Source organism: Scyliorhinus torazame, chromosome 1 (assembly GCF_047496885.1).
Source record: "Scyliorhinus torazame isolate Kashiwa2021f chromosome 1, sScyTor2.1, whole genome shotgun sequence".
Taxonomy (NCBI): domain Eukaryota; kingdom Metazoa; phylum Chordata; class Chondrichthyes; order Carcharhiniformes; family Scyliorhinidae; genus Scyliorhinus; species Scyliorhinus torazame.
The window spans coordinates 123,495,422-123,518,157 of NC_092707.1; the positions used below are offsets into that span (position 1 = coordinate 123,495,422).

General features: G+C 53.5%; 1 protein-coding gene across 1 annotated transcript; it reads left to right on the top strand.

Annotated features, from left to right (window-relative positions):
* Positions 1 to 1,161: 1,161 nt before the first annotated feature.
* LOC140416987 (putative nuclease HARBI1) lies at positions 1,162 to 22,011 on the top strand. The gene is given in 3 exon segments (XM_072501167.1): positions 1,162 to 1,611; positions 1,614 to 2,373; positions 21,920 to 22,011. Coding segments are annotated over 3 exon segments (1,302 nt in total).
* Positions 22,012 to 22,736: the final 725 nt, after the last annotated feature.

Sequence of the window (22,736 nt, forward strand, 5' to 3'; positions counted from 1 at the left end):
AGCCTTTCAAAGACCCGGCACAGACACTACGGGGGCGATTCTCCCATGCCACGCCGTCTGGGAGAATCGCTGTTCACGCCAGCTTTTCGCGTGATGCCAGTCCGCCGCCATTCCGCCACTCTCCCAACCGGCGAGAACGGCTTCATCGAGGTCGGCGCCGCGCATGCCGGGGAATCTGCCGAGCAAGCAATAGAGCCGATTCTCCCAGCCCCCAGCTATTCTCCGGCCCGGATGGGCCGAAGTCCCGACGACGTGATGTTACGCCGTCGGCGTTCACCCCTGCCAGCTGACGAAGCGGATGAGGGAGATGAGTAGGCGGGCCCATCCCAGTAACCAGGAAGTAGCGTCCACGGCCGGTGATGGCGGGTTGGGGTGGGTGGGTGGGAGGGCTGTCCGAAGCGTTTGCCGCGATCCCCCATGGGGGGGAGGGGGGAAGGGTGGATGTGATTAGGGGGGGGAGGGGGGCCAGGGGGGGTGAAAGGGGGAGGGGGAGGGGCAATGGGTCGATGTGGTTGGGGGGGGGGGAGGGGGGGTGGATGTGGTTGGGGGTTGGGGGGGAGGGGGGAAGGGTGGATGTGGTTGGGGAAGGGGGGGAGTGGGGAACGGTGCATGTGGTTGGGCGGGAGGGGAGTGGGGGGAGTGGGGAAGGGTGGATATGGATATAGTTGGGGGGGGGGCCAGGGGGGAGGTGGGGTTGGGATGGGCGACGACAGGGGTAAGGAGGATGGGTTGTGTAAAGGAGTACAGGGAAGTGAGGATGGGGTAGGAGAAGGGGGCGGGGGTGGGGATTGAGAAGGGGGAAGGAGGAGGGGGCGGGAAAATGATGCCACCATCCTGCCGGGTTGGGGGGGACCCTCCACGGTTGCCCGCGGGACCAAGACCCTCAGCTGGAGTGCCATGGCAGGAAGGTGGCGAAGACACCCTTCCAGTTCGAGGGCATGGTGAAGGGCTGTGTCCGCTGGTGCTGTGATGAGGGGACGGGTTGAACTGTCCGGGATACGGACACTGTGGGCAGGTGGCATGGTGCGTGCCTGACTGAACAGTGACCAGGCAGCCGGGCCACCCATTCATCTAAAGGGCCCTGGCTGCCTACGTGCCAAAGCGCCCTCCCAACAGATTTTGTTGCCTCTCCCTCCCAAACCCCCCCACTTCAAGTTCATGATGTATTCGCAGCAGCCATCGATGTTCGCCACCGTGGCAGCAGCAGCAGCCTTGCAGATGGGCATCCGTCGCGGGCGAGCACAGCGGCTCAGGGAGGGTGCTGCAGAGGCAGGTGCAGCAGAGGGAGTGGCTGCGGAGGGCCCCGTGCCAGCCGCTGCTGCTGCAGGCCATCACGCCCGACAAGTCCAAGAGGAGGCGGAGGGTGCGGATCACCTCCACGTCGGCCAGGAAGAGGGCGACGACTCCGATCCTGATGGGTCACCAGGGGATGAGCACGAGCAGGTGGTAGTGCCAAGGCGGCGGAGGCGTCCCATGCGCCACCGCGTGTACAGGGACTGCATTTCCTTCGAAGACCTAACGGAGGCGGCATGCAGGAGGAGACTCCGATTGAGCCGTGAGACGGTCGGCCATATATGCCAGCTAATGGCGCAGATGAAACCACGTGGAACTGGGGCAGACATGCCATCCCAGTGAGGGTGAAGGTGACGGTCGCCCTGAATTTCTTTGTGACCGGCTCCTTCCAGTCACCGAGCGGAGACCTTTGCGGTATCAGTCAGGCCTCGGTGCACCGGTGCATCTGGGCAGTCACCGACAGCCTTTGTGCAGTCGCGGCACGATACATCAATTTCCCGGAGGACCACGCGCACCAGGCTGCCAGGGCATCGCAATTCGCCTCAGTGGCTGGCATCCCGATGGTACAGGGCGTCGTGGATGGTGTGCACGTCAACCTGCGTGCACCAACGCGGGACAGGGACATCTTCCTAAACAGGAAGGGCACATATTCGATGAACGTCCAGGTAGTGTGCGACCAGGGAATGAGAATAATGCACGTGAGCGCCCAGTACCCGGGAAGCGTGCATGACGCCTTTATATTGGCGCAGTCCTACACCCCCGCAATTTTCAAGGGTCACCCACCCCGGATGAGGGGCTGGTTGCTGGGCGACAGGGGTTATCCATTGCGGCCGTGGTTGATGACGCCCATACGGAGGCCACAGACCAACACGGAGAGCCGGTACAATGAGGCCCATGATGCAACCAGGGGTGTAGTGGAGAGGTCCTTCGGCCTCCTTAAAATGAGATTCCGGTGCCTGGAACGCTCAGGAGGCACTGTGCAGTACGACCCTGACAGGGTCGGAAGGATTGTCGTCGCCTGTTGCGGCTTGCACAACATCGCCCAACACAGGGGCGATGTGATGGAGGAGGAAGAATCAGGTGAGCCCGAAGAGGCAAGCAACTCTGAACAGGAGGATGAGGAGGAGGAGGGGGCGGAGGAGGAGGAAGGGGAGGATGGGAGGGCGGTGGGGCACAGACACCATTGGGGCGCAGGATATGGCCGGGAGGCCGCACAACGCCACCATTTAGGACAGCTGGCATGCGATGCGTTGATCGCCGCACGTTTCGCTCATTAGGGGGAGGGCATCGTTGTTCAGGGCACTCGCACCATTGACCGCGCGCACTGTCACAACCCAGCACCCCCCCTCACCCACCTCCCGCACCACTGCACAACCTTACCACACACGGCACCACCCTCAAGCAACACAACACCTGCGGCACCTCGTTACTGTCGGTAGACTTTGACTTCCGTAAACGGGTATGAACAGTGCCATGTTGGATGATGACAACCCGCTCTGCGATGAGCTGTGAGCTACAGATCACTACTGAATGTCTGATTCATGGCCATATCTGAACACCCCCACCTCGGTGTCCCCTTTATGCGTCACGGGCACTCCATCACATGTCCATGTGGGGCAGCGGGCGTCGGAGCACTGAGGACGACGTCGTGTTTGGTGTTGTGGGGGCGGGGGGCACTCCCAGCCTCACCCTTGCAATGATCCTTGAACACCATTGTCACCGGGCACCCACACGTCACCCCCCCAGACACCGGACATAGGACAGACGCATGAAGGTTTGGTGTAACAACTTTCATTATGACATTGAAAGACATGTGCCCTAGCCCCTACAACTAAGCTGTGCCCAACACCCGTGCCAACCTACTACGTGTCTAACTTTTTGGCCTTACATGCCCTACCACTACGCCTAGGTGTCTCCCCAGACGGTACATCAGGAGTGGAGGCGGACTGCTGAAAATCCTGTCCGTCGGCGTGCGCTTCCTGGGGCGGCCCGGCCTGGATGGGCCAGGCTGCTTGACGGGCATGCTGGATGGCGTGATGCCACCCTCCTCTGCCCGCTGCCCACCAGATGCACCAGGGAAGGACGGGGGGGAGTGCGAGTGTTCCAGTCCCTCCCTTGCTGTGGTTACCGGGTCAGGCACCGGGACCTCCTCCTCCCTCGGGGAGCCCGTTGGCCCCTGGGCCTCTCTAAGGGATGGTGGTGTGTGCAGAGGCAAGCCCCATTGCTCCACCGACACCTGGCACTGCCAATCCTGGAGGCCCGCTGTGGAATCGACCAGGGCCTGAACGTTCCCGGCGATGGAGCTGAGGGAATGCGACATCCCTGTCAGGGACAGTGCTACCTCCCGCTGGGTTTGGGTGACGCCATCCATCACATGAACAAGGCCGCCGATGCTCGCAGCGATGGCCTGCTGAGACTGGGCCAGATCCCGGAGCGCGGCGGCAATGTCCATGTGGCTCTGCCTGTGAGAGGGCAGCCCTGTCCTGGGCCACGGATGACGCGTGCACACTAAGCCCCACGCCCGGAAGAACCTGACCCATGGCCGAAACCGGTTCCTCAATTGCCTCCATCGCGGATGCCAGCCGTGAAGTGTCAACCTGGGTTGCAGCCATGACCAGAACCACTCCCTGCTCCTGGACGTGGATGGACTCCTCCTGCTGCGGAAGACAGTCGTCATCCCGTCATCTGGTGCCTGGGGTAGCAAATGCATCGGGTCTGTGGGTGGGCCTGGAATTCCCAGGGGCCCGGGAGCCGTCTGGGCAGCAGCTGGGTGCGGGGCCTGGCCTGCCCTCCGACCGTCCAGGCCCTCGGCTGCTCCTACCTCCACCTGCTGTACCGGTTTGGCTGTGTGGTGCGCACCAGTCTGTGAACCAGAAGCCTCGTCACTTACTTGCCCAACTGAGGTGAGTGTACCTGCGATGTTGGAGGGTGTGGGTGACAGCAGTGCCGCGGCCGCTAGGTCCTTGTCTGTCCCCAGCTCTGGTGTCTCCTGTGTGGAACCTTGGCCCTGTGCATTGAGACCACGGCCGATGCCAGGTGCCGTGCCCCCTGTGCCTCGAATGTTGCGACGTCCTCTGTGCGTCACTGTCCGGGCTCGCTGTCCCCTCCTCGTCCATCTCACTGTCATAAGAGTCATTACTGTCCGTCCTGTGTCTGTCTGTCCTCTGTGCATCACGCCTCGATGGCCCGGCCTCAGAGGATGGCCCTCCTTCCCGTGATCGTTGCCCTCTGTCCCGTGCGTCCCTGTGGCCAGAAGAGGTTGGAGCTGTGCGGCGACGGGGTGCATGGGCAGTTCTACGGCGGTGCTCGTGTGGCCCTGGAGAACACAGTAAGGCACATTCAGTTAGACACGCGGGGTCGTATGCGAGGGGGTGGAGGGGGCGTTGTGAGGTTTTGGACTGTGGGGGTGATGCAGTGTCAGGCAGTGGGGTGTGAGGGTGTGGACTGTGGGGGTGGTGCAATGTCAGACGGCGGGGTGTGAGGGTGTGGAATGTGGGGGTGGTTCAGTGTCAGGCGGTGGGGTGTGAGGGTGTGGACTCTGAGGGTGGTGCAGTGTCAGGTGGTGGGGTGTGAGGGTGTGGACTGTGGGGGTGGTGCAGTGTCAGGCGGTGGGGTGTGAGGGTGTGGACTGTGGGGGTGGTGCAGTGTCAGGCGGCGGAGTGTGAGGGTGTGGGCTGTGGGGGTGGTGCAGTGTCAGGCGGTGAGGTGTGAGGGTGTGGACTGTGGGGTGGTGCAGTGTCAGGCGGTGAGGTGTGAGGGTGCGGACTGTGGGGGTGGTGCAGTGTCAGGCGATGGGGTGTGAGGGTGTGGACTGTGGGGGTGGTGCAGTGTCAGGCGGTGAGGTGTGAGGATGTTGACTGTGGGGGTGGTGCAGTGTCAGGCGGTGAGGTGTGAGGGTGTGGACTGTGGGGTGGTGCAGTGTCAGGCGGTGAGGTGTGAGGGTGTGGACTGTGGGGGTGGTGCAGTGTCAGGCGATGGGGTGTGAGGGTGTGGACTGTGGGGGTGGTGCAGTGTCAGACGGCGGGGTATGAGTGTGTGGACTGTGGGGATGGTGCAGTGTCAGACGGCGGGGTGTGAGGGTGTGGACTGTGGGGGTGGTGCAGTGTCAGACGGCGGGGTGTGAGGGTGTGGACTGTGGGGATGGTGCAGTGTCAGGCGGCGGGGTGTGAGGGTGTGGACGGTGGGAGTGGTGCAGTGACAGGCGGCAGGGTGTGAGGGTGTGGACTGTGGGTGTGGTGCAGTGTCAGGCGGCAGGGTGTGAGGGGGGGTGGGGGTACTGATGGGCTGAGGTACTGCATGCATACAGTGGATTCTCACTTGGAGCTTTGCCTCCGACCTGGCATGGCGCTACCTCCCGGCCGGCGGCTCCCCCAGCAAGGTCCAGTGCCCTTTGCTCATAGACGGTCAGGGGGTGCAGCTCAGGTGATCCCCCTCCGTCCGGTTCTTGCATGCTCCCTGTAATTGTGAGCTGTCTTGCCCTTGAGCGGGGGGCGGGGGGGGGGAGGGGGGGAGGAGATGAACCTCAGAGTTAGGCGGACATTGGCAGGACGCACACATGAACGCAACATTATCACAAGGTGGGTGTCATAATACCCACTCATGTATATAATGAGATGCAGACAGGCAGTGATTGACACACAGGATGACCAGTAAGCACACAACACAATGCAGCCAATTACCAGACAGGACACTACCACTATAAAGCCAGAGGGCACTAGGTTTCCCGCTCTCGGGACCCAGCCACTGAGACAGTCAGAGTACACGAGGTAGCAAGTGCAAACACCATGCAGTAGCTAGTCAGTCTGGTCAGGCTACTACAAGGTCTCCAGTCAGTTCAGTATAGTGTCAACCCACAGCTGAATATGTATATCAGTTCTATCGTTGAATAAAACAGTATTGGATCTTCACCAGTGTTAGACGTCTGTTCCTAGCTTCCCTGCATCGAGTGCAGTACACATCGAACCTACCTGCCTAACACATCATGGTAACAGAGTGATACTGATCTTGACGGACCTACCTCGAGTGAATCAGCATTGACCAGCAAGCAGCCTCCGGTGAAATGGAAAAAATCCAGCCTCCTCCGCAGCTCCGCATCTCCGGCAACCTCGGCGCCAATTGGAAAATCTTCAAGCAAAAGTTCCTCTTGTACATTGAGGCCTCCGACCACGCAGCAGCATCGGATGCCAGGTAGATCGCCCTATTTCTCTCCACCGTGGGGGACCATGCCATCCACATCTACAACTCCCTCACGTTCGCTGATGGCGAAGACAAAATGAAATTCAAAACAGTCCTGCTGAAGTTTGACAGCCACTGCGACATTGAGGTGAATGAGAACTTTGAACGGTACGTTTTCCAGCAGAGGCTTCAGGGTAAGGATGAACCTTTTCAGTCCTTCGTGACCCATCTCCGCATCCTAGCGCAGTCATGTAACTATGACTCGACGGTTGATTCCATGATTCGGGATCAGATCGTTTTCGGGGTCCACTCCGACTCCCTTCGGCAGTAGCTCCTGAAAGTCAAACAGTTGACCCTCTCTGTCGCTATCGAGACGTGAGTTGTCCATAAGCATGCTCAGAATCGTTACTCCCACATCAGGGCGGCAGTAACTGCAAAGCTGGCCTCCAACGAGGCGAAATGGGTGCAGGCCATTGCACAAATGCAGGGCCTGAGCATCGAGGAGAGTGGCTTTTTCACACGCTTTTCCCGGGTCCCTGCGCATGCGTGCCACGACCGAGTGGACGACGAGCCCGACAACCCGACTGCGCAGGTGCGTACGTCGACCGACCGCACTGCGCATGCGCGATGGCGCACGGAATGCGCTGACATCGACGTCATGACGTGTCCGAATTGTGGCTCTGCCCATTTAAAGCGGCAATATCCGGCCAAAGGACGCCGGTGACTACAGTGTGGCAAGCTTGGCCACTACGCAGCCCTTTGCAGATTTGCTCCACCGCTCAGCAGCCAGCGATCCCAGCTGCGGCGCAGAAGTGTCCGCTCAATACAACAAGGCATGCCAGATTCCAATCTCGACAGCCCAACAGACCAAAATACTGAGTGCCTCAAGTCCCCATACCGGGTGGGCATCATAACTACACATGCGCTGCCTTCCACCACAATGGCGAAATGCCTCTCGATCCTCAGTGTGGATCCCGATGACGAGTGGTGTGCTGTCCTCACAGTTAACAAGGCTCGCATCCGATTTAAACTGGACACTGGCGCATTAGCGAACCTCATCCCAAAATCTGACCTCGACACTATCCGCGCCAGACCAAGCATTCTTCCACCGGCCTGCCAGCTCCTTGACTACAATGGCAATGCCATAGTTGCCAGTAGCTCCTGTCAACTAGCGGTATCCAACAAGGCGATCAAGGCGACGCTGCGGTTTGAAATCGTCGGGCCTGACAGAGCGTCCCTGCTTGGTGCTCGGGCCTGCAAGCTCCTGAACCTGGTTCAGCGAGTCCGCAACATGTCGTCATCACCGGCGACGGCCTCGCCTGATGGAGACTTGCAAGCCGACATAGATGACATCATCACGCAGTACCACAGCGTATTCAATGGAATGGGCACGCTCCCATACCGATACAATATCCTGCTCAAGCCGAACACCACCCCTGTAATTCATGCACCACGCCGGGTGCCGGCACCCCTCAAGGATCGTGTGAAGAAGCAATTACAGGACCTCCAAGACCAGGATTCATATCGAATGTCACAGAGCCAACAGACTGGGTCAGCTCCATGGTCTGGGTAAAGAAGCTGTCAGGGGAGCTTCGCATTTGCATTGACCCTAAGGATCTAAACCGCAACATCATGCGGGGGCATTACCCGATACCAAAATGGGAAGAGTTGGCCAGTGAGATGGCTCATGCCAAATTCTTTGCTAAGCTGGACGCCTCCAAGGGTTTTTGGCAAATACAGCTGGACGCGTCCAGTTGCAAGCTGTGCACGTTCAACACCCCGTTCGGTCGCTACTGCTACAACTGGATGCCTTTTGAGATCATATCTGCCTCTGAAGTATTTCACCGCATCATGGAGCAGATGATGGAGGGCATCGAGGGGGTGCGAGTATACGTTGACGACATAATTATCTGGTCCACAATGCCCCAGGAACACATCGCTCGCCTCAAGAAGGTATTCCAGAGAATTCATGAACATGGTCTCCAGCTCAACAGGGCCAAGTGCTCATTTGGTCAATCGGATATTAAGTTCCTGGGTGACCACATCTCGCAGCAGGGCGTGCGGCCAGATGCCGACAAGGTCTCGGCGATCAACGCCATGAAGACCCCGGAGGACAAGAAGGTGGAAAGCAAAAGCTGAAAGCAAAGCTCACCACAGCCCCGATTCTAGCGTTCTTTGACCCAACCAAGGAAAGCAAGATATCGACTTATGCAAGCCAGGATGGCATTGGGGTGGTGCTCCTTCAGCGAGATGACTCCTCGTCCTGGGATCCAGTGGCGTATTGTTGCTAACTTTGGTTGGCTCTTGGTTGTTGACTTACTTGGTTGTTGCGGCAGCTAGGCAGTTCACTGTCAAGGGTTGATTCGAGTTGCTGAGTGACCCTGCCAAGAAGGACGAATTGAACTTGGGGACTCTACTTTATAGTCCCCAGGGGCTTCGCGCCGATCGGGGCGGACCCCGTACCTGGTTCCAAATGATTGGACTGCGTTCCGATCACTTGGATCGATTTCTCCAATACTGGCGCCGTTCCCTGATCGCTGGGCGGTCAATGAGTGTCCGTTGGCCTTCCTTTGTCTTGGCTCCCGCTGGCACCGAGGAATCTGGCTTGGCCTTATTCACCTTACATGTTTCAATTGTTCCCGGGGATCGCTCATTAGTATGCAGATGGCTGTGAGATTCAATGCTGTCTGGGTTTCTGCAAGTTCTAGCACACAGAAAACTTTGCACCTGCTAGTTTTTCCTAGCTTGACTGAATTTCCCTGCATTCTTTGCGGATCTCCATTTTAAGTAGGGAAGTGGCCGACCCAGGTGGCTACACACCCTCCTTGTGATTCCAAACGCGAAGCGTGAAGGATCACATAACGGCGTCGTCTTCAGTTCCTGACCCAGTGAGCACTCTTTCATGGCCTCTAAACTGACCATAACGATGTAAGATTTTTTTTTTTTAACTGACAGTTCTAAGTGGTGCTATGTTACAATAGGGACATGCAGTACAACATATTTTAAAAATGGTACCTCTAACTATCTTCCATAAACTACACTCACTTAAACATCCAATCATACTAACTTCCTAACAATACAAAAATAATAGCAGCATTCACATTTCCCTCTGGCTTGGCAGTCAAGCACAGAGTTGTACAATCTCTCAGTTGTCTTTATTCACAAAATGACACCGAACGAATGTCCTTTATTGTAGATCAAGGGGTTCGGGGGCCTGGTGAAAACTGAAAATAGGGGCTCTCATCCTGTATACCGGGATACGAGAGCGGTAGGCTCTCCTTCGCCATTTTCTCATGCAGATAATCTGCACGATGCTGCAGAATATCGCCAGTACTAGAAGGGATTCAATTATGTATGAAAGAGAGTACCATGTTATCAACCTATCACACCATGATGGTGTGTTGTTACTTGTCACTGGGTTCTCGGTGCTATGGGGAAATGAATCATTGACGGCCGGGGGGGGGGAGGTTTGGGATCAGGGGGTTTGCATTTGTGCGGAACCGGATACAAATTACAATAACAACGAAAAACACGTATGACGTCTTCATTGTTCTCTTCTTTCTTCTCTTCTTCTTTTCTTTCTTCCGAAGTTCCTGAGGTTCCGGAGTTCTATGGACACAAGCATAATATCTGTTACTATCTTGTGTAATATCTTGAATGTTAGCATGTCTGTCTTTTAGTGCCAATTTCCCTTTATAATTGGTCACCATGTGTGACACCCTCATTTTTTTTTTAAACCGAAAATTTGGACTAGACATCTAAGAAAATACTGCGAGCCGTCTCGCAGCCTGTGTGATTTACCATCCTAGTGTTGGAGGATGTAAATAGTAGAGGGAAGCAACCATAGGTTGCCAAAACCAAACAAAAGAATTTTGAACATAATGAGCCAAAAATGGGGTGCGTATGGGCCGCGGCGGGTAAGATTTGGATAGAATCCCCGGGTAGGACGGTGATCAATGCCATATGTGCTGTACCCGAGCATAGCTGACCATAGGGGGGTCCTCAGGCAGGGCGGAGACCACTGCCGTTTCTCCACTGCCTGAGCAACCGGCAAGAACGGGTAAGAATGTGGTCGTCATGGGGGCTGCCTCTCGTGATTACCTTCGAATCAGGAGACAGACTAGTTCCTCTGAACTATTGTCTGGGACAAACTTGTTCCATTAATAGCCAGTGGGCGTTAAAAGAGTGGTGGTGTGGGGCCATGAAAACTTATAAATTCAGAAACAACATTTAACATGTACATTAAACGAACAAACATACAACAAACATGGTGCAGGTTCCATCAGAATACAGGACATCGTAAATCACATTTGGACTGCGGTGTAACTAGCATATGGAGGGAGTGCAGCGTGGCCGAAGAAGAGAGGAAGGAGGAATGAAACAAAAATGAAGTGGCATTGCTGAAGTAACGCTGCCATGAGAAGTGGTGGGTAAGCGCTCACAGTTTGCATGGGGCAGCTGGGACCTTGTAGCTGCTGTGGGTGGTGTTCTCTTTCATATCTGGGGGTGAGTCTAGCTGGTGGTGGGGGTCTCCTGCAATCTCGGGCGAAGTGTCCTGGCTGCCCACAGTTGTAACATGACCCATGGGGCACATAAGGTGGAGCAGGCTCTCTGGTGCATTGTTCCCTTGGGTATTGTTCCCTGGGTGGGGAGTCGGGACTGTTGGTGTCGTTGCTAGTTCAGGGGGCATTGGTGGGCTGATTCCGTTGCTGTTTCAGGGGAGCTTGACATTCTCGTGCGTAATGTCCTAACTGTCCACAATTGTAGCATTCCTGGGATTTAGGCTGCTGTGAGCTATTTCCCTCGTTTACCCATGCGGGGTTCTGGTGCATTTTAACTGCTTGGGTATCTGCCTCCGCCTGCTGTTCTTCGGGTTTCCTAATCGCGGGTTTGTTTTGGACAGATTGCTCCCAGGGGCGGGACAACCTCTTTAAAACCCATTTTTTGTTGTGCACTTCTTCCGAGGGGTCATAATTGATACAAGCTTTTTGTCCTGCCTCTGTGGCATCGGAGATAAGGGTGCAGGTCCATTTGGCCATGTTGTCTTGGGACAAATGGGCACGTTCTAAGTTTCCGAAAACTGCTGTAAAATGGATCCACAGGCGTCCAGCAAACGCTGTGGCGTGTTCTGTCTTCTTCTGCCTGCACTTATTCAGGCCTTCTACTGGGTCACCTCTGTTGTAACTGATCGCATCTAGGATTGCCATGTGCATCTCTGCAAGGGTGCCTCCTCCTACATTCTGTGGGTCGGGAAGGGCTGCTACGACCGAAGGGTCTAAGCTCAAAACTGTGAGCTTCACTTGCTCATGCTCATCCAGGCCGTACATGGTCGCCTGCTGCTTTACTCTAGCAAAGAAGTGGTAGGGATCTGAGGTGGGGAGGAACGGTGTGATCTTTTCGAACGCGTCCCGTAATTGGGTCACGATTAAGGGGGTGGTGCAAAGGAATTCTGCGTCCCCTTCAGATGTGACTGTGCGGTGGGTGGTTACTGGATTCATGGGTGCCTGATCTATCTGCTCTGTGGGAGGTTGGGGTGCTTTTTTCTTTTGGGGCTTTCCTTGCGCACATGTTCCCTGAACATACCTATGCGCGGTTTTGTTTAACTCTTGCCAATCAGGGCCGTCTTCCTCATCTAATGAGGATCCAAAGGTGCTCTGAAACCCATTTTGCACTGAAAGCAAAGACTGCAGTTCCACAATCTGCTTCTTGCATTTCGCATGATCTAATGAGCTTTGTCTGTGCTCCGTGGTGGCAGCATGGAGTGCTCTTAACGCTGCCTTTAGATCGCTGCACTGCCTTTGCAATGCCTCTACCTGTTTCTCTGTCTCTTCTCTTACCAGGACTGCACGTTGCGTATCCTGATAGGCCTTTTCGTACTGGGGTTGGAAGCTGTTCAGATGCGCTAGACAAGACTGGTGTGCCCTCTTGGCATCATCCACCTCTCCGTCCTTTGCTGCCAACTTCCTTCTTAAATCTATATTCTCTCTCTCAATGTCACTAACATCGACCTTGCTCATTCGATGTCTCTCTTCTATCTCTTTGCGGAGCGTCCGAACGACCTCCTCTGTGTCTCGCAATTGTGCCAAACAGGACACGATTGCCATCGGCTTGCGAGCTTTCCCTAAGCTTTTTTTATGGATCGCGGACAGGTTCTCCCACCAAATATGTCCTGTACTCCTGGGTCCTGTTTCCTCATTGTCACAGAATTCACTCCAAAGGGGCCATCCTTTCCCTTTGAGATATTTCCTGATCTCTTCTTCCCAAACGGGACACAATCCTACTCTGCTGCTGGTCGCTGCGACCTCGAATTCCTGGGGGTTCATAAGGCGTTCCATTGCCTTCATTGCCATTTTCCCTATCTGAATGCTCTTTTAAAATTTGGAACGAGAGGTACTAAGGCGGTGCTGTAAACACGGGTACGGCGTTCGCTACTTTCCGGGATGCAAACTCCCGACAGTTTTTCACAACAAAAATCTATCAGTTTTGGATTGGATTGGATTTGTTTATTGTCACGTGTACCGAGGTACAGTGAAAAGTATTTTTCTGCGAGCAGCTCAACAGATCATTAAGTACATGAGAAGAAAAGGGAATAAAAGAAAATACATAATAGGGCAACACAACATATACAATGAAACTACATAAGCACTGGCATCGGATGAAGCATACAGGGTGTAGTGTTAATGAGGTCAGTCCATAAGAGGGTCATTTAGGAGTCTGGTGACAGTGGGGAAGAAGCTGTTTTTGAGTCTGTTCGTGCGTGTTCTCAGACTTCTGTATCTCCTGCCCGATGGAAGAAGTTGGAAGAGTGAGTAAGCCGGGTGGGAGGGATCTTTGATTATACTGCCCGCTTTCCCCAGGCAGCGGGAGGTGCAGATGGAGTCAATGGATGGGAGGCAGGTTCGTGTGATGGATTGGGCGGTGTTCACGACTCTCTGAAGTTTCTTGCGGTCCTGGGCCGAGCAGTTGCCATACCAGGCTGTGATGCAGCCTGATAGGATGCTTTCTATGGTGCATCTGTAAAAGTTGGTAAGCGTCAATGTGGACATGCCGAATTTTCTTAGTTTCCTGAGGAAGAATAGGTGCTGTTGTGCTTTCTTGGTGGCTGCATCGACGTGGGTGGACCAGGACAGATTTTTGGAGATGTGCACCCCTAGGAATTTGAAACTGCTAACCATCTCCACCTCAGCCCCGTTGATGCTGACAGGGGTGTGTACAGTACTTTGCTTCCTGAAGTCAATTACCAGCTCTTTAGTTTTGCTGGCATTGAGGGAGAGATTGTTGTCGCTACACCACTCCACTAGGTTCTCTATCTCCCTCCCGTATTCGGACTCATCGTTATTCGAGATCCGGCCCACGATGGTCGTATCGTCAGCAAACTTGTAGATGGAGTTGGATCCATTGACTCCATCTACACCTCCCGCTGCCTGGGGAAAGCGGGCAGTATAATAAAAGACCCCTCCCACCCTGCTTACTCACTCTTCCAACTTCTTCCATCGGTGTTGGAACCAAGTTTTGCCACGCAGTCGTGTGTGTACAGGGAGTAGAGTAGGAGGCTAAATACGCAGCCTTGCGGGGCGCCGGTGTTGAGGACTATTGTGGAGGAGGTGTTGTTGTTCATTCTTACTGATTGTGGTCTGTTGGTCAGAAAATCGAGGATCCAGTTGCAGAGTGGGGAGCCAAGTCCTAGGTTTTGGAACTTTGATATGAGCTTGGCTGGGATTATGGTGTTGAAGGCGGAGCTGTAGTCAATAAATAGGAGTCTAATGTAGGAGTCCTTGTTTTCGAGATGCTCTCGGGATGAGTGTAGGGCCAGGGAAGTGGTGTCTGATGTGGACCGGTTGCAGCGGTATGCGAATTGCAGTGGATCAAGGCGTTCTGGGAGTATGGAGGTGATGCGCTTCATGATCAACCTCTCGAAGCACTTCATTATGACTGAAGTCAGGGCCACTGGTCGGTAGTCATTGAGGCACGTTGCCTGGTTCTTCTTTGGTACCGGTATGATGGTAGTCTTCTTGAAGCAGGTGGGGACCTCGGAGTGGAGTAGGGACAGGTTAAAGATGTCCGTGATTACCTCTGCCAGCTGGTCCGTGCAGGCTCTGAGTGCACGACCAGGGATCCCGTCTGGGCCCGTCGCCTTCCGAGGGTTCACTTTCATCTGACTTTGGAAGCTGTGATGGTGGGTATGGCTGAATTATGGGCTGCTGGGGCACTCGCCAGCGGATTGTTGGTTACCTGCTCGAACCGAGCATAGAATGCATTGAGTTCATCGGGGAGTGGTGCGCTGCTGCCAGAGATACTGTTTAGCTTCGCTTTGTAGCCCGTTATGTTGTTTAGTCCTTGCCACAACCGCCGAGAGTCTATCTGTGACTCTAGCTTGGTTTGATATTCTCTCTTGGTATTCCGGATGGCTTTGCGGAGGTCGTACCTGGATTTCTTGTCTAGGTCAGGTTCGTCTACCTTGAACGCCTCAGATCTGTCCTTCAGTCGGGAGTCAATCTCCCGATTGAGCCATGGTTTCCGGTTGGGGAACACATGTACTGCTTTCTTTGGCACGCAGTCGTTCACACATTTGCTGATGAAGTCTGTGACGGTGGTGGCATACTCATTTAAGTTGGTCGTTGAGTTCTTAAATATGGACCAGTCCACTGTCTCTAAGCAGTCACGTAAGAGCTCTTCTGTCTCCTCGGACCAGCACTGCACAACCTTCTTAGCTGGATTCTCCCGCTTGAGTTTCTGCTTGTATGCCGGGAGAAGGAGCACCGTCTTATGGTCTGATTTCCCAAAGTGCAGTCGGGGGATGGAACGGTAGGCGCCCTTGATTTCTGAGTAGCAGTGGTCAAGAGTGTTGTCGCCCCTGGTGGGACAGGAGATGTGCTGGTGGAATTTTGGCAGTACACTCTTGAGGTTGGCCTTGTTGAAGTCTCTGGCCACGATGAACAAGGCCTCCGGGTGTTCTGTTTCGTAGTTGTTTATTACTGTGTATAGTTCGTCCAGCGCCTTCCTCACTACTGCCTGGGGTGGGATGTAGACCGCTGTGATAATGGCTGAAGTGAACTCACGTGGAAGATAATATGGGCGGCAGAGTCGCCACATCCAAGCACCAGGAGGAGTTGATGAGGAGGCAAACCCCTCCACCGCTCGCTTTGCCTGATGATGCCGTGCGGTCCGCCTGGTGAATTGAGAAGCCTTCAGGTTGTATGGCACAGTCTGGTGAGGCAGGGGTGAGCCATGTCTCTGTGAAACAGAGCACACAGCACTCTCTTACATCCCTCTGAGAGGTAAGTCTGGCGTTAAGTTCATCCAGCTTGTTTTCGATCGCTTGGACGTTTGCCAGGAGTATGCTGGGGAGAGGGGTCTTGAAACCGCGTTGCTTCAGTCTAACCTGCAGACCGCCGCGTTTCCCTCACTTACTCGGTCGGCGGCTGCTGCTGGATGATCCTGGGATCCGATGGCCGATGTCAGCTCTTGTGGAAGGTAGGTGGTTGTGTCTGGCGGGGTCCAGGGCACTGGTTGAGGTAAAGGGGTTGCAAGGGGGCATGCTTGCGATCTGGATGGGTCCCGGCGTTCTGCGGACGCGGGAATACCTTGCAGCGCGTTTGGGTCCTCGTGCGCGGTCTCCGCCGTTTCGGGGGTCCTGGGTCGTGAGCAGGGGCTTCCTGAGGCAGGTTGGGCTGGGTCCCGTGGTCTGTTCCCTCCCTGGGCGCTCCTGGGGTCGGATCTTGAAGTAGGCCTGGTCGAGCCTCCACGTGGGTTTTTCTTTCTTCCATCACCAGGTAGGTCGGGTCGCTGGGCGGGTCTCTCGGGGTCGGGTCGCTGGGCGGGTCTCTCGGGGTCGCGTTGGGCCGGGTCTTGCCATCGGGGGTCGGGTCGGGAGCTCCGGGGCTGGGTCGGCTCCAAATCGAGGTCGGGGCTTCACTTCCGGTTTGGGCCCGATCTTCTTCCAGGTCGCGGAGGTCAGGTCGGGTCGGGTCAAAAGGTCTCCAAGGGCCTCGGTGGCTTTTCAAGCCTGCAAGAGAGGATAAAAGAGAGAGGTTAGTAATAATGTTAGGTCTAGAATTAAATTTTAAAAGATTAGAACGAGTATAAGTTAAGTAAAAAGTGGATCTGTTTGTGAGAGGTCGCAGAGAGTCGTCTCGCTCCGGCGCCATCTTGGTAAATTGACCCCATCTTGGTAAATTATAGCCCTGTTAGTTACGCATGCATTAACACACTTTCGAATTATGAGGATTAATCAGAATTGCTTGAACACTTGTGGTTTTTCTGTTCCCAATTGGATTCTTAATTCGAATTTTGGGTTCTCCCGGAGTGGTTAGGCCACTTCTAAATCAGGTCCCGTCAGGATGTCGCCAGTAAATGTTGCTAACTTTGGTTGGCTCTTAATTCGTTGCCCATTGGGTTTTTACTGAATTTTCTCTGTTTCTATAACCTTTGCTCTAGAGTCGCCAGGTATCTTTATGATACCGCCATGAGGTTCAAGTTCAAGTACTGATCAATAACTCAACGCACCAATTAGTAAGATTCAAATCAAAACACATTTATTATACACAGTAAATCACTACTCATGCATAAACTCTACTCTCTAGACTATCTCTATCACTAAAAGGCCTATACTTAGCTTCGGAACTGGCCCACCAGGTCAGGGGAGCAAATGGCCTTTCGTTCGATTCTGAGTCTACAGGATTCAAAAGCTGGTATGGACTGGTAGCTAGGAGCGCCTATCTCGTAGCGAGCGTTGACTGGAGACTTACTTGGTTGTTGCGGCAGCTTAGGCAGTTCACTGTCAAGGGTTGATTCGAGTTGCTGAGTGACCCTGCCAAGAAGGACGAATTGAACTTGGGGACTCTGCTTTATAGTCCCCAGGGGCTTCGCGCCGTTCGGGGTGGACCCCGTACCTGGTTCCAAGTGATTGGACTACGTTTCTCCAATACTGGAGCCGTTCCCTGATCGCTGGGCGGTCAATGAGTGTCCGTTGGCCTTCCTTTGTCTTGACTCCTGCTGGCGCCGAGGAATCTGGCTTGGCCTTATTCACCTTACATGTTTCAATTGTTCCCGGGGATCACTCATTAGTATGCAGATGGCTGTGAATTTCAGTGCTGTCTGGGTTTCTGCAAGTTCTAACACACAGGAAACTTTGCACCTGCTAGTTTTTCCTGGCTTGACTGAATTTCCCTGCATTCTTTGCGGATCCCCATTTTAAGTCGGTAAGTGGCCAACCCAGGTGGCTACAGTATGCCTCCAGGGCCATGACGCCCACTGAGCAACGGTACACTCAGATTGAGAAGGAGTGTCTGGGCCTCCTGACAGGGATAGTCAAGTTTCACGACTACGTTTACGGCCTGCCAAAATTCACGGTAGGAACGGACCACAGGCCTCCAGTCCATATAATCCAGAAGGATTTAAATGACATGACACCTCGTTTACAGCGAATTCTTCTTAAACTACGCCGCTGCGACTTCAAACTTGTGTACACGCCAGGCAAAGAGCTGATCGTTGCAGATGCCCTATCCAGGTCCATTACCACACCGTGTGAACAAAGTGACTTCATCTGCCACATAGAAGCGCAAGTGCAGTTGTGTGCCACCAACATTCCGGCCTCTGACGAACGGGTGGTCCAAATTTGTGAGGAGACGGCCAAGCGTGTGATGCAGCACCTTACCAATGGCTGGTAGAAGGGACAATGTCCCCAGTTCTATAACGTAAAAGACGACCTGACGGTGGTGGAGGGAATCCTTATGAAACTCGACAGGATCGTAATTCCTCAGAGCATGCGGGCTATGGTGCTGGGCCAACTCCATGAGGGTCACCTTGGGCTCGAGAAATGCTGAGCTGGGGAGGCGGTCTAATGGCCGGGCATCCGCCAGGACATTGCTGACACAGTCCTCAACTGCCCTACCTGTCAGAAGTTTCAACCAGCTCAACCCAAGGAAACGTCCAAAGTAGGTGTAGACCTTTTTCACACCAAGGGGCGTGACTACATACTCCTGGTCGACTACTTCTCCAGTTACCCAGAAATGGTGAAACTGTCCGACCTCACGTCGAAGGCCGGAATCAAAGCCTGCAAAGAAACATTCGCCAGGCATGGGATTCTGCTCACGGTAATGAGCGACAACGGTCCTTGCTTTTATTAGCCAGGAATGGTCTGATTTTGCAGTCCTACAACTTCCGTCACGTAACCTCCAGTCCCCACTACCCGCAGTCAAACGGGAAGGCCGAGAAAGGGGTCCATATTGTAAAGCGGTTGCTGTGCAAAGCTGCAGACTCAGGCTCTGACTTCAACCTGGTGATGCTGGCATACAGAGCAACCCTACTGTCCACTGGGCTGTCTCCAGCGCAGATGCTCATGAATCGCACTCTGAGGACCACAGTTCCAGCCATCCATGTTCCAGACCTTGACCACCTCACAGAAAATGCAGCAGTCACGGGCCCAACAGAAGGCCACATACGATGCTCATGCCACGGATCTACCCGAGCTGGCCCCAACTGATCATGTTCGTGTCCAGTTGCCTGAGGGCGGCTGGTCATCCACAGCTGTTGTGATCAAACAAGTGGCCCCAAGATCGTTCCTTGTCTGCATGGCTGATGGCTCCCTGCTACGGCGCAACATACAGGCACTGCGAAGAGTTCCACACCTGCTACCTGACCGAAGTGCCCCACCGCTTACGTTGCTTCCTCCGGACGTACCCTGCTACGAGGCTACCGATCTACCAGCAATGCTGCCGGCCCATGCGACCACCGCGATGGCAGCAATCCCGCTTATCCACGTGCAGGCGGCTCCTGATCCACCTCTGTGGCGATTGACAAGAATTCGTCGTCCACCACAAAGACTGAATCTGTGGACTGAACTTTTGTACATTTTGTGACTTCATCAATTTAACCCTGTAAATATTGTTTCATTTGCCATGTATCTGCACTATCGACACCTTCCTATATATATACGTTCATTTAGACACCTTTTGTAGATAGTCAGGCATATATATATATATTTTTATATGCACGCACACCTTAGTATTTATTTATCTAAAAAAAAAGGGGAGATGTCATAATATTCCCTCATGTATATAATGAGATGCAGACAGGCAGTGATTGACACACAGGATGACCAGTGAGCACACAACACAGTGCAGCCAATCACCAGACAGGACACTACCACTATAAAGCCAGAGGGCACTAGGTTTCCCGTTCTCTCGGGACCCAGCCACTGAGACAGTCAGAGTCCACAAGCTAGCAAGTGCAAACACCATGCAGTAACTAGTCAGTCTGGTCAGGCTACTACAAGGTCTCCAGTCAGTTCAGTATAGTGTCGACCCACAGCTGAATATGTATATCAGTTCTATCGTTGAATAAAACAGTGTTGGATGTCTGTTTCTAGCTTCCCTTTATCGAGTGCAGTCCACACCAAACCTACTTGCCTAACACATCAGTGGGAACACTACAACCCACGCCATGGCACCTGCCCACTGGGTGGGGTGGGGAGTTCCACCTGTGTCCCGGGTGCAACGTGGGGCCCCAGCGCCCCCCCCCCCTCCCGCGCGTGGGGAGGGGGCGGGGGGGCGTTGCCCGGGGGGACTGTCAGGGTACTTACCCTCGCTGCCCTCGTGAGATCGTGCAGTTTCTTCCTGCACTGGTCTCCCATGCGGGGGATGTTCCCCACAGCGCTGACTGCCGTCCCGACCTCTCGCCATCCACGCCTCACGGTGCTGCATGGCTGCCGGTGTCCACGTCTGGGGAAGAGGATGGCCCGGCGCTCCTCCACTGCCTCCAGAAGTGCCTCCAGGTCGCTGTCCCAGAAGCGGGGAGCGGAGCGACGGGGCTCATCCATGTCGGGCCCCAGTGTGTGTGCGCCGATCCGCGCACTTCCTTATACGCAGCGCGGCGTCATCCTGGCGTCGTGCGATGACGCCGCTGGTCCTGCGCAATGCCCACCGCGTTTCTCGCGGCGCCGCTGTTGGCCCCTTTTCTGGCTGTGAATCAGTCGTGGCGGGGGCCTGTTTGCGCCGTCGTGAAATGCGACGGCATTCATGATGGCGCGGAGAATCGCCCCCTACAGGTTTCATGTCCTCCTTGTGTGCTGCATGTTTCTATGATGCTATCAATTCAAAGAATTCAAATGCAACCTACATAACTGAGAATCGATGAAATGAAATTATCCTCCATCCCAACATGTTTAAACCCTTCCTGTGTTACATCCTCATGTTAAAGTTAGGACTTCCTTTAAATTTTACTTTATGCCCTGTGTGTGTGGTTTGAGGTATTCATTCAAAACAACTGTCCTCTTTTAAAATACACAATGATTATGTTCTTTTGCTCCCACTCTTTTTGAAACCAGTCCTCTGACATGTTGTCTACCTCCAATATGCCCATGCAATACGGACCCATGAAGGACAAGGTCAGGGAATGACTGTGAGCACCTGTTCTCCCTCTCTTGTTAAACTAACAGCGAGGTCGCCTCATTGTTAGAAACAAAATAATTTGAATGCTGGGATGCTTATACGTTTGAAGCACTTATTTGAAAAAGAAAAAAAGGCCAGGCGTCTATTCAATACCATCTGGCTTGCTATCAGCAAAAAGTTAAGGAGTCTTTCAGCTGTGTGAAAAATTGTCACAATTCACTCCATACATCAAAGTACTTTCATAAAAGAGTGGATGTGTTCAATTCATTTAGGCCTCAATGCACACACTAATTATCTGCCATTATCAACGGACTTTCTTATGAATGTCTCGAATAATTGAAGAGCCCAGCCCCCTCTCTGCTATCGCCCACCATCCAGGCATCAGAATAACTGCTCGAATCCTTGATTTCTAAATTTTGTCAAGGGTGTCAGGCAGCAATTAATTTTCCTCAATCATAATCAGTTTGGATGAAGTTGGATGGGCACTGACAGTGCTAATGACCCTGCAGTGATAGATGGATCCAGTGTTCTGGTTTGTCCTGAGCATTGGATAAGTCATGGATTTTATCTGTTCCTCCAGTGCAAGAAAATGTCTGCAGCACTCTAAAGATTATCACATAATTTCTGACCTGAAGCAAATATATCTTCTGCGCCTCATTGAGAAATAACTAACAATCTGTCTAGCTGTAAAATTCTAGCTTAGCGCTGTCCATCATGAGAAATATAGTGGCTGATAACATCATGCTTGACACCATTATCACTGGTCACCAGATGCAGCTAACCTATATTATTGTGAACCGAGGGTTAAGGTGTTGAGACCTAAGCACCAACTGTCTTCTAGATTCATTAAGCCTTTCAGGGAAAATGTTAAGGTGAAGCCCCAAGCCTCTGCTTGGACAAGGTGCTAATTATTGAATATCTTGCAAAATGTCCACTGGTATATTAGACTCCAAATGTCAGCTATGTTGTTTTTTTTCTTAAATGGAACCTGCTTATTAATTGTAGTTGTATTTTACTTATTTATTTGATACCCTCTTTAATCTGTTTATTTCTATCTTTAGCTACGGAAGCTGTACCTTTTCCACTGCATGCATTACCCACCTGCTGGAATTGTATTCGTCAAGGGAATAACGATTTCACTGAGCCTACATAGCAACCAGTGGGTACCCTTCTGTACTTGAAGATCGCAGATGATGCTTAGAAGAGGAATGTTAGCGGATGTGTCTGAGCCTTAGGTGCTTGAGTCGGAGACTACGCTGATAATACATTCAGGCCATGGAATCCTGCCAGGAAATGCCTGTGATCTCGAGCCAACAATCAGGGTGACAAACAACCCCAGATTTTCCGGCACCATCCCATAATTGGCCTCTCATCCCCGGTCAGGCCTTTCATAGAATCATCATAGAATCCCTACAGTGCAAAGGAGACCATTCGGCCCATTGAGTCTACACCGACTCTTCAAAAGAGCACCCTATCTAGGCCCACGCTCCCACCCTCTCCCCATAATCTCGCTTAACCTTTGGACATTAAGGGACAATTTAGCATGGCCACTCCACCTAACCAGCACACCTTTGGAGTGTGGGAGGAAACCGGAGCAGCCGAAGGAAACCCACGCAGACAGGGAGAGAACATGTAAATTCCACACAGACAGTCACCCAAGTCAGAATTGAACTCGGGTCCTTGACGCTGTGAGGCAACAGTGCTAAACACTGTGCCACTGTGCCACCAATGTACACATGTGACAACGTACGCATGTACACATTTTATCCCGGCTTTCCCCTGTCCTGGACTTCTACTGCAGGTGTTGTTTCAGCGCATGCGCCAGGCACGGCGAAGTTGATGGTGTCTGTACGGGGCTGTCCTGCGGTTGCTGAGTGG